The sequence below is a fragment of the Artibeus jamaicensis genome, unplaced genomic scaffold, assembly GCF_021234435.1.
Source record: "Artibeus jamaicensis isolate MK-2021 breed Jamaican fruit bat unplaced genomic scaffold, CSHL_Jam_final contig_3230, whole genome shotgun sequence".
In the NCBI taxonomy this organism is placed as follows: domain Eukaryota; kingdom Metazoa; phylum Chordata; class Mammalia; order Chiroptera; family Phyllostomidae; genus Artibeus; species Artibeus jamaicensis.
The window spans coordinates 6623795-6642214 of NW_026521764.1; the positions used below are offsets into that span (position 1 = coordinate 6623795).

Consider the following 18420-nt stretch of genomic DNA (forward strand, 5'->3'; position numbering starts at 1 on the left):
ATTCCCAAGTTTATGCTTCTCCATCTTATTCCCAAGATTAGCATAGACTCATTTGGCCTTTCAGCAAACAGGGCAGTGAGCACCTTCTGAATGTCTGGATGAGTATTAGGAATCAACAATGAACAAAATGTGGTCCACACTTTCCTCCAATTTACAGTCTAGTGAGAGATATGGTTGTAAACGAATCAACTTAAAACACAAATGGATTTTAGTAACAATATATATCCCTCCACCTCCTGAAATTAGAGAGGACTTTATAGGAGCAGTTAAATTTGCCTGTAGGTCTTGAAAGATAAATAGGGGAAGGGATCTGAGGGTCTGGAAGAACTCCATGAGATACATTTTAATCTTCAGATATGCTAAAATTATAGCACTTTCCTGATCTGAAAATCCAGCACACCTACCAGAATATGAAATGTTTTGTTTTAAATAACTTCTTGGTAAATAAATTCTGAACTTCAGGAATCACTGAACCTGTCTCTTTAAAATGCTCACAAACCATCCTTTGAAAGATTCATTTTAAATATCAATGTCAAACTCATTAGCATATTATTTATGGAAGCTGCATTCCTTAATCACATGTATTTTTTTAAACTCAGGAGATTATTTGGTATTTTGAAATCTCTCATATTTACCAGATGTCATACATTTTCACTATGTTGTAGGACTTGGTTTAAAAAATTAATGATTTGAAATGATTCCAAAAGTATGTAAGCACGTCTTTGCTTTTACCTGTCACCTATTGTCAGCCATTAACTTTGACTCATCTGCTACTGGATTCTTATTATGAAGTATTAATCTCAAGCATGATATTTTTCCTAAAAGAAAATTAATCTGCATCATAATGATCCACTTTAAGAAGCTGTTTCTAAGTCTTAATGCTAATTGCAATGCTCTTGGTTGCAAGTAACAGAATATTCCACTCAACCACATTGATTGGCAGAAACGAAAAGTTCAGAGAAAGTGGCTTCAGGCATGATGTGTTCCAGCCACTCAAAGGGCATTACCAGAACCCTGAGTGCATCTCTTCTTCTCTTGGCTCTCCTTTCCTGGGAGGCTCCACTATTAGTAGGCCCCTCGGTGGTTGCTGGAGAGCTGCCAACAGCACCGGGGCTACCACTGTGACTTAAGAGCAGCAGGCAGAGAGGCGGTCTACTTTCTTCACACTCCAAGCGGAGTGTTAGAGTTGAGTCTCAGCCCTGACTAGCCTGAGTCTCCAGTCCTCACTGCACCACTGTAGTCAGAACTGAGACATGCTACCTGCCCTAAACCCATCAGACTCAGGGGGAGATGAGTCCTGGATAATCCACATGACTGGAAAATTTGGAGTGCTCTTGGGACAGGGAAGATGGGTATGGATGTTGGGAAGGCAACCACCGATGTCTGACTTATAAATTTAGAAGAGTAAGGAACCTTAGAAATCAATTCTCAATGTTTTATATAGAGTAGATTGTTCATTTGTTTGTTTTTTCATTCATTCTCTCAACAAATGCATATTAAGTCTTTGCCTGAAGCCAGACAGCAGGCTTGGAACTGTGAGGCCACAAGTATGGATAAGACTGAGTCTTGTCTCAAAGAACCAGGATGTCACCTGATGTCCCTTAAGTTCCTTCTGTGCTCCCCTCCCTTTTTTAAAAGCTAATGCTATCACTTACCAGGCTGTCCCCATAAGATTAATCTTGTCCCAAAGGATCATGTAACTGCAGCAAGTTCTTAATTCTCAAGCCCAAACCCCAAAATGTTAATGAAGTAACTGAGAAGAAAGCTATTGCTTTGAATTCTCAAGAAAGTAAATGTATGTTTAAGTTTGCTTTTAAAAAAGAACCACATTCTAAACTTTCAACCAGAGCTGTATGAACTGCATGCTTTCACCAGATAAGTTCAAAAGCCCACCACTTGTGGGTACCCTTTGAAAGATTCTATTTTTTAAAAGGCCAAGTGCTACTTAGGTGGCAGATTCTGTGGCTGACAGCTGTCCGAGCACACTGTCCTGGGCAGAAGGTCGAAGAGTAGTAGCTTGTGCATATTTTTCAAAAGAGGAGTTTGGAACTGCAAAAGCCTGATCCACAGAGCCCCTGCATCAGGCTCACGTGGGGACAATATTTGTGGTCACCGTTTCTCTATCCTGCCCTAGATTGAGGAATCAGAAGAGTCAGGGAGAGGGGCCTGCGATTTCCCTTTCCCTGCAGGTGCTTCTTAGGCACACCTGTGCCTGAGACCCCCTGCTTCCAGGGTACCAAGGCTCTTCCTCAGGCTTCTCACAGCACCATTGGATAGGAAAAGGGCTCAGTCCCCCAAAGACCAGACCTTCTGTTGGCCAGGCAAGGCCTTCACACAGTGGGGTGGAGGCAGGGTCGAGCCAAGAAGCCTTGGAAATATCTACTGTTCTTACTCAAAACCATGAGTTTGTTTCCATAACTGGGAAGACAGGCCGTGAGCAGGTGGCACTGGCTCAGTGTCAGAAGCAAGTGACTAGGTTCAATTTCCTTGCTCCACGTGCCTTCTTTAGAAACAAGTGGCTGTTGGAGGATGCCCCTGCAGGGTCTCTTAGGTGACAGTGGGTCTACACTGGGCTTCATTGTCACCCAGCCCACGGGCTTTCATTTGGCATCCACAGGTACTGGGTGGATTCTGTTTCCAGAGGCGGGCAAATCAAGTTTTCTTATTGAATAAAGAGTAAGACATTCTGTCAATGAGCTCTGTATTTCTCAATCTGCTTCAGGTTTCTAGGGGAGTTGAGAATCCCGTTTTACCTCCACATTCCTCAGTGACACCCCTACCCCACGTTCACCAAGCAGTTTATTCCAGTGCTGAGAATTCTCTCCGATGCTGCAGAGGGCCCAGGGCCAGACAGTAGAAACATCCACTGTATTGCCTCTTAGCTTGTAGAATCACCCAAGAAGTGACGTACAGTATTGTACTTTGCTTGTGAAATGTATTTGTTGAAAAAAAAAAAAACTCTAGAAATGACTCCTTAAAACAGTGGCATGCTTCAGTTTTATGAAATGTGCCTCAGAGACTTTTTCATGGATGTTTGTTTTGTTATAGCTAATATTGAATAGAAATGACTGCAGCCCACACTCAAAGCTAATATAGGTTTTAGGGCCCCCTTATTTTATATGGCTGCTATTGCCATTGGTTGCTCTCTCATTATCTTTATGTAATTCAGATGGTGAACAGGCTTCTTGCCTATTTGTCCATTTCTGCTTCTTGGAAGGGCACTGAGCAGATCTCATGGGTCCTGAGATCTGTTCCCTGAGACATTAGTAATCGATCAGGGACCAGGAAAAAGATGTAGCATCCTTGGCTTAAGGGGGTTGCAGGGACCCCCTCATCATCACCCCTGGCTTGGACTCTTTCTGGTGGTGAGACTGGAGAGCTGCAGCATTTCTCTTTATTAAATCTCAGAGGGTCCCTGGAGGACACGGCTCTGGGCTTTGCCTGGTGACACAGCAGAGGAACAGTCCAGACCATTCCTTCACTTGTGTCCTGTGTGATTGTTAACGGCATCTCCATCCCTCAGTCATTCAGTTTGTGGCCAAGCCCTGTCTGTCCTCCTCTGCAGCCAACTCACCATCCCATCTGCATTTCTGCCGGGGTTAGCTTCACTCACACTTTCCCCATTTCTTTTCTGTCCACCTAAAATACTGCCCTCTCCCACTTCCCTGCCTCCCTGCTCTGTCTGACCCTTCCTTCTGTGAGGCACAGAGCAGTGGCCCCCACTCTCCCTGTGCATTGAAATGTCTCACGTAGCTTTAAAAAGGACATTCTGGACATTCAGATTGGCAGAGTGAGTATCATCATGGATGATGAATCCTGGGAATCTGTATTTTTATAACAGCTGGCGAGGCTAAAAAAATACAGACCATGGAATCTGGAAAGTGGCCTTTAAATTTTGATTTCATCACATCACCTGTGTGAACTTGAGCTTGTTCAAAGTGTGGCATCTTTCCTGCTTTATCAGTGAGAGGGGATAACAGTTATCCTGGGAGTTGGTTGGGAAGATTAAATGACAATGTGTACATGAAGGTGTCTGACACACAGTAGGTGTCCAGAAAATGTCAGCTTCTATTATTCTGCATAGTCTTATTCTTATTATTATTACTCAGAAACAGACCTGGTCATGTCACCTCCCCGCTCCACACATGTCACTACCTCCCCATTGCACACAGAACATTCATGTTCCTTTGTGTGGCCTTCAGGGTTGCATGGCACATGGCCTCCTCCCTCACCTGCCCACCCTGGTGCAGTAGACACCCTGGGCTACCACTGACCAATCAGCAAGTCTTTGCTCTTCCCTCTACCCATAACCTTTTCTCTGTTCTGTACCTCTGGTCCTTCAAGGAGAGCTCCATGCTTCTCCCCCATTGAAGTACCTGGACCACTCTGGTTTTGTTTTTCCAGATGTGCCTTCCTCACTGGATCAGAGTTTCCCTGAAGGCATGGATTGTGACCCATTAGTCATTGGATGCAGTTCATTTGTTCACCAAATATGCATTAAGTATGTTCCATGTGCCAAGTGCTGTTCCAGGTGCTGGGGGTACCACAGTGCACAAAGCCCCTGCCCTCAAGGGATTACACTATGGTCAAGGGACAGGTTATGCAAAATAAAGAGTGTTCATGGTGATGAGTACCAAGGAGAAACATAAAACAGTGTAAGGGAGCAGAGGATGGGATGGAATTTTATCCCAAAGCAGGAAAGCCAGGGAAGACTGGCATGGAGAATGAGATCCACATGCATATCTTGGGAAAGACCAACCCAGGTGGTGTGAATGGCAAGTGCAAAGGCCCTGAGGCATAAGGAAATAAACCAGGGCTTTAGAATCAAAAGGAGACATTTTAGCTGGATGCCATGGGACCAATAGGTAGTTTCTCTGCACTTGTTTCCTCCCTAAAAAATGAGAACGGCAATGGTAATTGCTGTTCTTTTCTCTGAGTTCTCAGGAAGTTTCAATCAGACAGTTTCTGGCACGTAATAGGCACTCAGTATGCTGGTTTCCATCTCTCTTCCTTTCCTCTCCATTCATCCACAAAACCTCCACATAATGCTGACGATCGTTCCTGGCCTATAGCAGATGTTCAGATATTTTCTGATATGATTTGCAAAAGCATGCTTAGCTAAAAACACTTCTCTTGTAACATACATACTTCCTTTGTCCCCTTGAAGGGAGACATTAAAAATGGTGTCCACAGAGCCATTGGCACTGTACTTCCCACCCAGAACTGTTGGTTTCAAGAGGCACTGACAGTGGGCAGAGAAGGGGGGACAGGATTGTCTGGATAGAGTTCTGCAATTCCCCCGACCTCTGAAATTCTGTGCTTCTAGGAACTGGCCCCTTTACACTCATTAACAACAACATCCTGCTAAAAGGCAGTCAGTCAGTGGGCTGATTCCAGAGCAGTAGAGGAGACCCTCTCTTGACTTAAGGAGAGCTGAACCCCTGCTGAGCTAGTCTGTGACATGGCCACAGCTCTGTATCTTTGGCCAGTTTGTCCTCTTGTTTCCTCTTTAACAAGAGGCCTTCTCTCACTGCCTCTCCATACATGGGTACTTAAGCATCGTCATTAGCAAGGGACAACTGAAGTTCAGACATGTGGCACTTTAAACACTGACCAGAGGGTTACATAGATTCCTTTCTGTGCTGAAGTCGAGTAGTCCACCCTTAGTCAGGCAAGAAAATGACCACGCCACGCTGCAGGCACTGGGGAGCCGTCCTGACGGAGCACATCCAATCGCTTCCATCCCTGCTTCCACACAGTCCTCTGCCCTTCAGTTACATTTTCTTCTTTCTTTTGAGACTTCAGGATATACCAGAAATTTCTGCTTCTGTTGTTGCATTTTCTAGACTTTCTATGATCGCGTTTTTGACTTTTCAAAGATTCATACCACCTAAAATTAATTCTTCCCTCTCAAGATTCTGAAGATAACATCCCTTGTGTTTGTTTTTGACTTCTGTTTCCATGGAATTAGAGCCCATTAGGTACCTGCGCAGGCTGGTTTTCCTCTACGAGAAATAAGCAGACTGGCTGAGCAGCAGAAAATCATTTGTTATTGTCTGAAAAAATTTTCAAAGACGAGCCTGATAAATTGTATTTTTCTTTTTTTAAATTTTTATTTAGTTATTTTTCAAGTACATTTTTGTCTATTTCTCCCATCCCAGCCCCCCCCGCCCTGTCTCCCCCCTCTCTCCCATTCCCCCCCCCAGTCCTCATCCCTGTGTCTTTCATACTTGTTCCTCAAAATCCCTCCCCCTTTTTCCCCTTAAATTCCCTTCTCTCTCCCCTCTATTTAATTACCTGCTTTCCTCCGTGCTGAAGCCTGAAAGTCGGTCTTTGAAGCAGGATATAAGAGAGTTATTATTTAAGATATGAAAGGATACAAGAGAAAGGAATGACAATGGGTGGGAAATAGTCAAACAGACGAGAATCCACGGTGATGGGCAGGACAGAAAGGAAACTCGTGAACAAAGCAATGACTTGAGGTTCCATTCACCCACAGAGTCAGCTGTGGCTTGGTCCACGACGGGAGCATTTCAGGGAACGGCACTCCTTTCCCACGCCCCCGTCTCCCCGCTATGTCAGGCGCTATCAGCATTTAATTCAGGAAGCCTCTTATATGATCTTTTCCACTTAGATACTCAAGAGTACAATTTCATTTTTAAAACAGGAGAATTTTAGCCGTTCTCTAGTCTTCCAGGAAAGCCATAAAATGAACAATGCCAGGAACAATTAGGAAACTAAATTGGCCTTATAAGAATAAAAAAAATCAATTTTGCCAGTTTACATCCACAGCGACGCATTTCCATATAAATGATCTGACTTGATTCAGTCTAAAAATGGGCTTGTCTCCTCTTTGTTTTGTTTGTTTGTGTGTTGGTTTGAAATATTTGCCATTTTGGAGATGTACGTAGATGAAACTATTTGAAGGCATTTGGCATGTGTTGCCATTCTCTAATTATAATTAACTTTTTCTGTTGTTGTTTCTGGCAGTGTATCAGTTACAGCAAGAGGCCCCACGTCCCAAGAGGATCGTTTGTTCTGGGGAGGTCAGTACTCAGCTATTTCCAATACACCTTGTTAAATATGATGAATGTCAGCGCCAGGCTGGTATTGGAGGGCTGTCGGGTTTCCTGGGAGTGGATTTCTATTAACGTTTGTTACAGTGTCACCAAATTTAACATCTTAATCTATATTTTGAAGACAGGTGTTATTTTAAAAATACTAACTTGGAATCAAACGTCTCACGTTTTTAACATTGCAGGGAGAGAGTACGCATCCATTAGAAGCCTCCCAAAAAACATGTATGTTGGTTGTTTTCCTTGTTCCTGCTATTTTGATTCTTTTATCTTTTTTTTTTTCCTATGGAATGCTTCCAACAGAGAAAAGACAGAGAATAATAAATCTCTGGGTACTCTCAACACCCACATGTGGCAAACCTTTACAGTTTGTTATACTGACTTGACATTTAAAAAAGAAAATCCCAACAAGAAGAGTGACTGTATTTTATTCTTGGAGATAAGCTCCAGCAATATGTCGACTCGTAGAACAGCTGACCAGCCCCCAGAACTGTCCCTCGAGCTCCTTCCCCAGTCAGTCGCTTGTCATCTAGGATGCCCACAGGGTTTGAAAGGCAACACTCAGGCTTGATTTTCTACTTTTACATGGACCTGTTTCTTTAATAGCCAAACGAATATCCTTCCAACAATGGTCCAAGGGACTTTGCTTATTTTTGTTATTATGACTTTGATGAAATTTAGAGTAGCAGATACCTTCAAAAGGGTCACATGCCTTATGCGGGGTGGGGGTTGGGGGCTCCAATTCCAACCCTCACAAGGTTCATTCTTGAACATCAGTGCTTTGGGGCAAACTGACCAGATCTGGTATTGAACCTGCCTCAGACTTAGGTGCCCACACCCAGAGCCAACAACTCTCACTAGTTAATAAATGGGTCCACATAAAATTTTACTTCTGTTGAAGGGCATTAAAACTCATCAAGTAATCTGAATTTTAATGCAGAGTAAACATTCTCATCCCAGGACGGTAGCTGGAGAGGAAAGAATGCCTGATCCTTAAGCAAATCTCCAGGATGAAGTTACCTTTTTATTTGTCATCTGATCTTATCTTGTCACTAACCCTGCTGACTGGTGTCTCCTTGACATTCTATAAGAAAAGAAGAGGATAAATACAGAAATCTCAGTGAGATGCTTTAAATAGGGTGTTTTGGGTGAGAATTAAGAAGCAAGTTGTTAACAATTCCTTCAGTCCTGCCTTACATTTAGTGTTTCTCCATCAGAAATAGCATGGCCATGTGTACGGAACTAGAAGAGTTTAAATGTCTCCATGGAAAAAGTGTTTGTAAATTTATAGTGCAGCTAAGGTCCCTTCCTGGGAATATAAATAAAAAGTCGCCAGGCAAGGTTAGGTACCAGAAACCCAAGGGTATAGTAAATATTCGTGTGTTCATTTATTCAACAAATACATACGGGCAGCCTACTGTGTTCTGACTTTGATCTAGGTGCTGAGCATGCAGCAGAGAATCTGGCTATTGGTATTTTGAGTGTCATATTAAAAGAACAAAATCATGATGTATGTAATAAACATATATTTAAGAGTTTCCTTCTGTGTGTGTGTGTGTGTGTGTGTGTGTGTGTGAAAGAGAGAGAGAGAGAGGAAAAAGGAGAGAGAGAGGCATCTTTGTCTCTCTGAATCCTTGAAACTGTGTCAGGAGTTCTATAAGCTGGTATAATGTGACAGTGGAAATGGGTGGATTCACATTAGCTTCTTGGAAGCTCTTCCTAGGGTTCAGTGGAAACTTCAGCCAGCCAGCTGAAGGTCTGCCTCATCTCTCTTTAATGACACACACTTGCGTGGGAAGCAAAGCAGTGCTACATGTGCAGCCACTGCCACGGACTCTGATGGAAGGGCCTGGTGTGTGTGTGCAGCTTTTTTATCTGCTTGTCTGTCTGTTACACCAAGCTTCTTGCCTTTTGACCTTTATCCATGTGACTCAGTAACAAGCTATGCCTGGTCGTTGCCAGATTCATAGGTAGCTCATGTCTAGAAATTCCACATCCTGTTTCCGCCACATCAAGCCTGAATGGATATTCATCATCTCCGTTTCCTTAGCGGGCAGCGTGGGGCCCATCCAGCCAGGCAGGTGTCAAGCGACAAAGGGTCGAGTGTTCTGGACAAGCAGGTGCTGCCTAGATGAGTGCCAGCAGGAGTGGCTTCAGTTTCCTTTGTCCTTTTGTGTGCCATTAACTGCAGATAATTCCTGCCCACGTTGCCCGGCCTCTCAGGACATGGCCTCCTCAGGTAAAGGCACGACCTCCTCTTGGATGTGGGGGAAACCATTGATCCTGCTGCAGACCATGTCTGAGCAAACGTCTCTGCCTCATCACACACACGCCTGCTCAGGGGACGTGCCTAATGAAGACAGAAAGCCTTTCAGTTTGAGTGTGTGGCTAGAGAGATGGAAGCTTTAGTAACACATTTACATAAAGGCTATTTCTTTTAATCAATGAGCTAGGATTTTCTACATCTCTGCCTTCTCACCCCTTAGCTGCCTATTAAGAATCCACATTTTCCTTTACACACAGTCTTAGTCCTCGGAGCCACCCCTGCCCCTGGCAAGCCTGCCTAGCTAGGTTACTCTGATACACCCAATCTCTTTTGTTTCTCTGATGACTGATAACCTCCCAGCTGTGGGCCTCTCTCTGGTTGGGACCCTCCCACTGGGCATAATAAATCCCCACACCAGGGCCCCAAGTGAGTCTGTGGTCACGGAGATGTGGAAAACCGTCATTTCAGGGTACAGACAACGGCCAACCTGACTTGAATGCTGGGTGGTGGTCAACAGCTGCCAACCATGTACTGGTCTTTGCTGGGGAACTGGGTGCATCAAGGGTATAGACTGATCCCACAGGCAAAATCCAATGAGCTCCACACACCTAGGCAGGGAGCCGGCTGCAGGGAGTCAGCAGGATGTCATCAAGACTGGTTCTGAGTCCTTGCTCTAGCTCTTTCTAGGTCCCTGACTCAGAGCCAAGGACTTACTGTGTTGGAGGAATTAAGGCCCTCCTCGAGGGCAGGCAGCTACTTGGCAGGGTGCTAGAAATGAGATGCATGTATCAAGTGTGGAGAATGGTGCCCGCACCTGACATGCCTGGCCCCTAACAGGCGCTCAGTGTTCATGGTCCACGGAGGGCTCGGAACCCTGTGAACAGGTTCTTGAGACAGTCATTAGAAACCCAGTCAGAGCAACAACAGCATTTTTCTGAATGTGAGCGCACAAAAGGGTAGTGATCAAGGACAAAGCAAGGTGCCTGGGTGGGGAGTTAAACCACCAGGGGAAAAGGTTCCCAGGATGGGGAACAGAAGGTACATGCAGCTGAACAATGGTTCTGGTGCAGGTTCATCCAGGTAGGGTCAGGTCCTGAAATAACAGTTCATTGCTTTCTTGAGATTCATCACTGTAAATTAATTGAGCAGCCACGGCACCTGGCACTCCACTGGCATTTCCTGAGTGCTCCTTGCCAAGAGCTTCAAAACATCTTCCAGTATGCAAAATTCTCACTCGCCCTTTTGTCAATGATCAATCAATCCTTCCGTAAGCATTTATTAATTACCATGTGTGTATCTGGGTGGTCTGCCGGGAACTGTGTAGAATATTGATGCCCAAATTTGTATTTCTAGCTAAGACCTCTCCCCTGGGCTCCGAGCACCTCACTCTGTCTACTTGACCTTGTCACGCAGCTGTCCCATGGGCCACCTCTAGCCTAACATTCAAAATAGAACAGGAACCCACTCTGTTAAATGGCTCCTAACGTCAGCAACCCAGATGCCTCTCTTCCTCCCCTCCCCCTTTTCTCTTAGCAGTCATCACATTTACCCCCCAGTACATTTAGCATTTGCCCCCTCTCCTCCATCTCCATGACTGACTTATGGTTTGGGCCGTGAGCATTTCTTGCCTGGATCATTGCAGGTCAGCAGTCTCTTGTCTTAGCTCTCTGCTTCCCCTTTTGGTACTTACCCTACAGCCCACAGTCACACACACACACACACACACACACACACACACACACACACACTCAAATCATCATTGTTAAATACAAATCCAACAGTTTATTTTAAAAGCAGGTACCATTGCTCTTTCTTTTAAGATTTTATTTATTTATTTTTAGAGAGAGAGGAAGGGAAGGAGAAAGAAAGGGAGAGAAATATCAATGTGTAGTTGCCTCTCGCATGTCCCCTCCTGGGGACCTGACTTGCAACCTAGGCATATGCCCTGACTGGGAATCAAATCGGTGACCCTTTCTTTGGTTTGCAGGCCTGCGATCAATCCACTGAGCTACACCAGGGTGCTCTTTAAGTACAAGCTAGACTTCTAGCTATGTCTGTGAGCCACACTTGGCTCTTGCCTTTATTTGTCATGGCCTCATCTAGACTGTTCTCAGTGTGCCAACTCTCAGCCCCACTACCTTTTGCTCTTATTCTGCTAACATACTGCAGTGCTGCCACCTCAGGGCCTTTGCATTTGCTCTTGGCCTAGATTGCCTGTTGTCAGCTTTTCTGCGTGTCCAGGTTTCAGATCAAATTTCACCTAAAAACAGAAACCTCTCCCAAGCCCCATAAAAACCAGCACTATAGATTTCCTGTGTCATAGCACCCTGTGTGTTTTGCTTATAGAACTTAATACACTCTCTACTATACTTTCTTGCCCTATTTAATTATTTACTTGTTGCTCGTGCATCTCCCCTTAGGAGAATACAAACTCCAGAGTCTTCATCAGTCCTAATAATAAGTACTGCCTTCCCTAGCACTGAGCACCATGCCAAGGGGCCATGGGCAATCAGTATACACATGGTAAAATGATGGGGGAAAAAAGTATAGAAACTGCTAACATAAGAAATTTAGAATTCTCAAACCATAACTAATAGCATATCAGATTTACTCAACACTGTTGTTAGGCTAGTGAGTTGGGCTTTTGGCACTAAAGCTTCTTAGTTAAACTCTGACTAATATTGTTTCCTAGAATAGCCTAAATTTCTGTTTGGCCTTTTGGAGAGGCCGAATGTCAAGACTGACTTGCATGGCCAATGCAAAGTCAAGTTGTACTAAAGTTACCTAAAGCACACACAATAATTAGAAATTCTTTTGTGACTATAAATGATTTTGCTGTCTTTTGCCTTTCTTATTTGATATTGCTGTCATAATCATGAGGTTATAAAAAGCAATTTCAAAAAAGAGAAATCAATTACATACGATTTTTAAAAATCATTCTTCATTTTATGCTGCTTCACTTCCCTGCCACAGAATAATCTACTTTTGAAAAGCTGTTTTTGTTTGTCTTTGTTTTTTTAGTGCAGAAGTAAACTGTGGAACTGAGGTTACTTACTGGCATCCGTGAGCAGAGCCAGAATTCTTTCCTGATTGTCAGAGGTTAAGCCAAGTGCAGATGATGGTGGCCTGTCTCCAACTGCAATAATATCTTATTTTACCTCCTGGTGAATTGTATTCATTTTTTAAATACCACTTTAAATGCCCTCTCTTCCTGTGCACTCTCCCTAGGTTTTGGTTTCCCTAAATATCTACTGAATTCACTCTCTTCTACCTTTACTTGTAAAAACTTCTTTTAAGCCTAACAGAGGCATGTCATTGTATTATTATTCTTTAAAAATGTTGATTCATTATGCCTAGACTTCATAGTCTTGTAGCCAGGTAGGCTTCAGGCATGTCTGGAAGATCTTAACAAGCCATATTGGTCGACTGTATCATTCTCAATTAACTCAGTACATACTGAATCACAGAGTTAAAGTAAACTCTTGGCTTTGGATGGTGAGCACACAATACAACATACAGATGCTGTATTAAAAAAAAAAACTGTATACCTGAAATGTAGAAAATTTTCTTAACCAATGTCACTCCTATAAATTCAGTTAAAAACTAAAATAAACTCAGAGGGGATTTCTACTGTTCTATAATCCTCCCCCTTTTCTTCTTTTATCCATTGCAAATAAATGTTTTTAAGTAAATGTGCCTTTGGGGGAACGTGACAACTACTGATCCTAGCTATCAAGACACACTATGTCTCTGCAGTAATGACTCCCACTCTACAGGCCACAGACAAAACTCAATCCTGTTGCCTTGTATTTGGCATTCCCGTGCAGTAATCAGAAGGCTATTTCTTCCCTGGTAGGAGATACTTATCTTTCTCATAGACTTTCCCCAATAGTCTGCCCCCCACTGCAATACCGACACAGCCTGGAATAAACGACTTTCCATCCTTGTTTTTCCCAGGCTTTCCTGTCACTTCCTAATGCAGTCAGCTTTTGGCTCTGTCCTGAGCTGGACTGGCTTTGGTTGTAGACTTCCGGTACTAAATGGGGAAACCTAGTACAATCCACCTGAGAAAAACAAGTGTAGACATAGGAGCCTTTCCTTCTCTGAAGGAAAGTTCTGTGGTTTTATATTTTTACTTTCTATTGACAAGTGCCATGACCTACTGAAGTACACGACCCTCCAAAGGAGCATGCCCTCTCCTGGGAATACTCTGAACAACTTCTACTGCAATGTAGACTTTGCCTGTTTGCACCCAGAAAATGCTGCGTCATTTCCAAGGGGACATCATGAGCAGGGGGTGAGGGCTCTTGGGGACAAGCTGCTTTAGAATTCAGAGGCTCAGAGGCTCAGAGGCTCCAAATCAAGGGACAGGTAGCCTGAACTGGGCAGGGCCACCAAAGCACAGAAGTGGAAGTTTTCTTCCTAAAACAGAATAAGGGAAATGAAGGGGACATTAAATAGTAGTGGAGAATAAGTAAAGTTTCTTAAGGCACTTTTTCATCTCTCTGGGTGATTTTTATTTCTTAAAATCTAACCTGAAAATGTGTATTTCCTTATATAATTGCTAGAGATGAACTACTGCATTGTCCAGTTAGTTGTTTTAGTAAAAAAACAACCATCATCACCGATAGCCCTGTGGACCACAACACACACTCCATTCTCCTTGCCTGGCCTTGACTGCCATCCCCCAAGGTACCATCACTCACTGACGGGGTGGGAGTGGGTGCTGGTCCAGACTTGAACACAGTGGTGATGAGGAGGTGTTGGCTTTTGAAGGGCCAGCCTCACACCTCCAAACCAGAAGCAAATACCACACTCCCACAGTGACTGCTATTTGAGCTACCCAGAGAATCTGCTCTGTGACTCAGAGGTCAAGTTCAATAAAATCTCAGGTGTGACCAGAACCATCCAGGAAAAGAACAAGGTGTTGAGCTCACTAGTGAGGTTTCAAAGATGTGCTTCACATTTTACTCCCCTGGTTAAACGTTAACTGAAAAATAATGCTGCTAAAAAGCAGGTTACACTTTGCTCCAGGCAAGCCATGTTTCCTAGGGTAATGGGACCTGGCTGACCAAGCAGTGAGACATTTGAGAACAGAGTGGTAACCTTGACTTTCCATCAGAAAAATGTAAATGGTGCAATCTCACACTAATCCAGTTTTAATATGACTACCCTGAGTGATATTGCCTAATTATTTGCTTGTCATCAGCCTTTTAATTGCAATGAGAGCTGACACACAGGGAGTCCTTATGTGCCCTGAGCACTGGGTTAAGAGGTTTACATATGTTATTCTTCACAACAGTCCTGTGGGACTCTTATTGTGCCTCCTGTTCCACAAAAGAAAATGAGACAAACAGCGCAGGAGAGGTGCAGCCACAATAAAACCTAGAGCAAGTCCAGGGCTGGGCTTCTCACCCAATGATTCTCAAAAGTGTGCTTCCAGGACCAGTAGCTACAGCATTACCTGGGAACATGTCAGAAATGCAGATTCTCTGGCCCACCCCTGACCCGCTGAGTCACAGACTCAGAGTTGGGGCCCAGCCACCTGGGTGTTAAGAGGCCCTGCTGGTGATCCTGACCCTTGCCGAAGTGTGAGGACCACTGTTGGAACCACTGTTCTCACTCCTTCTGCTTTCCATTTCCAACTCCCTCCCCTGTGCCCTAGGGTAGAAGAATCAAGGTGCTTTGCCTGCTGATGGAACTTGCTGTTTGCCCTACGCTGTGCTAGACTTTTCCTGGACTTCATAGGATGGGATGCCAAGTCATCCCAGAGCCGCATGGGACATTTCTCTAGGTGTACTTCCTCCTCGATGTTATTTTCCACCCTTTATCAGCATTTGCCTTTGCTTTCCTTCTTTGCTATGTCTAGCTTTCCCACACCCTCGTACGCTGCAGAGGCCAACTAAGAATCCTTGTACAAGTATGGTCAGTGCTTAGTTTATCCTGGTTTCCTACGCCCACCTTCCAGTTTGTTATACTTCTTAGTGTTATGTTTGCATTACTAATTAACAAAAATGTTCAAATTCAGTTATAAAATGATTCATACTCATGTCTGTTCATATTCAGTAGATACTATGATGAGCTGCAGCTTTTTAAAGAGGTTCTCCTTACCTTGGGACCATTCACACATTCTTGCTAGATGTATTTTTGCTTATAATGGACCTTTGTATAAATAAAAATACCAAATCTGGTGTCATTATGTCAGTAATATTTTAAATTATATTTCTGTTCTCCAAGTGTTCACCCCCTCATTTTAGTGGGTCATCTGTGTACTTCATAAGCATTTCTCAGTTCAGGGGAGTAGGTGACTGATTTGCTAATAAAAGCCAGGCCAGGCCAGGTGCTCTCCTGATCTCACCTCCTTGCCTCAGTCTACCACTCCCCTCAATGTCTTTGGGCGGACACTGACTGAGCCATTGGCAATCAATTGCCTTTGGCTATATCCTTTCACAAATCATAGTCTCTCTTGACATTAGCTCTAATATACTGTATCTCTCTGTCTTGTTGGACAAAATAGCAAGCTTTGCTTGAGCGATGGTATCTCTTTCTTCCTTCTTATTTACATGGTCAATGTCATCTCTCCATCTATTGTAGAAGGAAATTAAATAGCCTTGGCACAGCCCGACAAAGGCATATTGGTTGCCATCCAGCACGCTGTGTCCTCCTAGGTAATTACACATCAATTTTTTGATGAGCTGTTCTTCTATCTCCCTGGTCTATCTACCGAGTCTGTAATTACACTTTGCTGGTTGTCCCTTCACTCTGTTGTGGTTCTCGGGGTTCCACGACTTCTCAAAGACCATGCCTCATCACACCAGAGCAACGGCTTCCCACGCAAGGTTGCGGGTCGGACCCTCTGGTGTTTCAGCATTCTCAGTCATGTCACAAAATAATTCAACCACTTTCTGCCTTAGTTCACTTTGATGTTTTAAGCTGGCATCGTCATACTGTAGATGAAAAATTAATGACTCTCTTCTCCCAGTGCAGTAAGAGATGGAAGGGCACTGACACAAAGAGATGATTTGACCCGCCAGTGAATGAAAAGACATTTGAGGTCTTGGCGAGCGCTCAGCTCTGAGCGAACTATAAGGCATCCCGAAACTGGTGTTTCTGAGCGGACTCTGACACTTGTCCGTCTAGCAGGCTTTGGCACACGGTAGCCTGCCGACTGTTTGTGTGAGTAAAATTTTATTAGAACACAGCAATGCTCATTCCTTTCCATGTTGTCTATGGCTGCTTCATGCTCCTAGTGGCAGCAAGCTGAGGACTTAAGACAGGTCCTCAAACCCTAAAGTACAGGGTGAGGCAAAAGTAAGTGTATAGCACTGAGTATACAAAGCAGAGTTTATTCTTGTATCGTTATTTGTTAATTATTGTACTACTTTCCAGATGAACAACTGTAAGCCTAGTTTTGTCCCACCCCGTATTTACTATCCAGCCTTTGCCAGAAAGTTTGCTGACCCCTAGTCTTGCACTAAAGCACCTTCAAAGAGTGAGTTGATGCATGTGAAGCTCAGAAGAGTGCCTGGCATTTGTCTATTGGAAGTATTGGTTTTTAATTTTTACCTTTTCCAAAGCACTAGATAAGTGTTGGGGGGGGGGGATTTTAGTCCTTTAATTTAGGCTGAATTTGATCCCAAGGCATTTTAAGAAGTGCTTTGGCCTTCACAGTTCACATGTGAGCTGACGAAAGAGACCGAGGCAGGTACAACAAGCAGGTATACTTTCAACTGCTTTGTCACTGTCACTTTCTCCCTGTCCGGAAACAGTGGCCTGTTAGAAAAGGTGCAATAGCGCTCCATAAGCAGGAAAGGGAAGAGGTAGGTGGAATCCGTCTGTTTGGGAACCCATCGGAACATGTAAACTGAACTCACTTCCTTTCATTCCAAGAACAAAGCTGGTGTTACTCTCCTACTAAAAGTCCATATGTTATTGAATTCAGATTGATGATGTGTATGCTGAAGCATTTGGGGGAAAGAGTGCTATGTCTGATACTTACTGTGGAATACATCCAAAACAAAAGTTGATTAGTGGGCGGCTAGAGGGATAAATAGATATTCCATAAAGCAAGTATAGTAAATGTTATAGAATCTAGGTGGTGTAGGTACAGGCATTTGCTGTAAAAGTCTTTAATTCTTTCTGCTGTGTGAAAATTTTCATAACAAAATAGAAAAGCAAAGGTTGATTTACTGTGTAAGCAGAGCCATGGCAGCCTGTGTTCTGGTGCAGGGAGCAAAAACCGTTTTCTGGATGCACAGCCCCGAGGGACCAGGGGGTGTCCCAGGGACAATGCTGCTAGAAGCACCCTAAGTCTAGCTCAAGAATTTCTAACAAGGAATGATTTGTCAAAAAAGAATTTGGGAGCAAAGACAAACACTAAAGGTGCTTTCACTCTGATTTATTACCACGTTGGAAATTATTTTCAGAAGTGTGCCTGTTACAGAATTACTTAATTAGACAATATTTTTAAAGAATAAAGGAGAGTATTCTGGATCTTACAGCATCAGAAACTGGGTTTCAACCCTAAATCTGTGACTAGCCCTGCATAGGACTGTGAGCAAATGAATTTACCACACTGAATTGCAGCTTTCTCAGCTGTAAGAAGGAGGCCAAGGTGTATATTCCATCTTCCTGGTAGAAGAATAAATGTTAAAGCATTCTAAAAGCCATGAAGGTCTCTCTAGACATTGAGTCCTCATTAGGAGCAATATTACCCACAAGGGAGGGAAATTAGTTTTTGAGGGGCAGGCAAATCATACTTATTTAACGTATAAAGCACAGGTATACATATAGAACATAAACAGATGTACAGTCTATCTATAGTGTTAAATTTTTTATACTGTTAAAATTTTATTGGGGAGAGATGATTAGGGAGGGAAAAAAGCATGTCAAAGGGTCCATAGGAGACTATAATGCAAAAGCAGTTGAGAACATTTCTCAACAATCTTTAATTTCTATCACCCACTGCTAAGTCCTGTTCCCTGGCACTTCCTTGCCTAATGTTTTATAATCACCCTATGGCATCCTGAAGCCACAGTTCCAGGTACAATGGCTCTTTCCTCTCATCAAACCAAAGCC

At 43.6% G+C, this 18420-nt stretch overlaps 1 protein-coding gene across 1 annotated transcript in view; it reads left to right on the top strand.

Annotated features, from left to right (window-relative positions):
- Nucleotides 1-18420, top strand: part of CHN2 (chimerin 2) — a 257379-nt gene that overhangs the window by 137998 nt on the left and 100961 nt on the right. The window contains exon 3 of the mRNA XM_037126517.2: nucleotides 6991-7046. Within this exon, the coding sequence (XP_036982412.2) occupies nucleotides 6991-7046 (56 nt within the window). The remainder of the gene's footprint in view (nucleotides 1-6990; nucleotides 7047-18420) is intronic.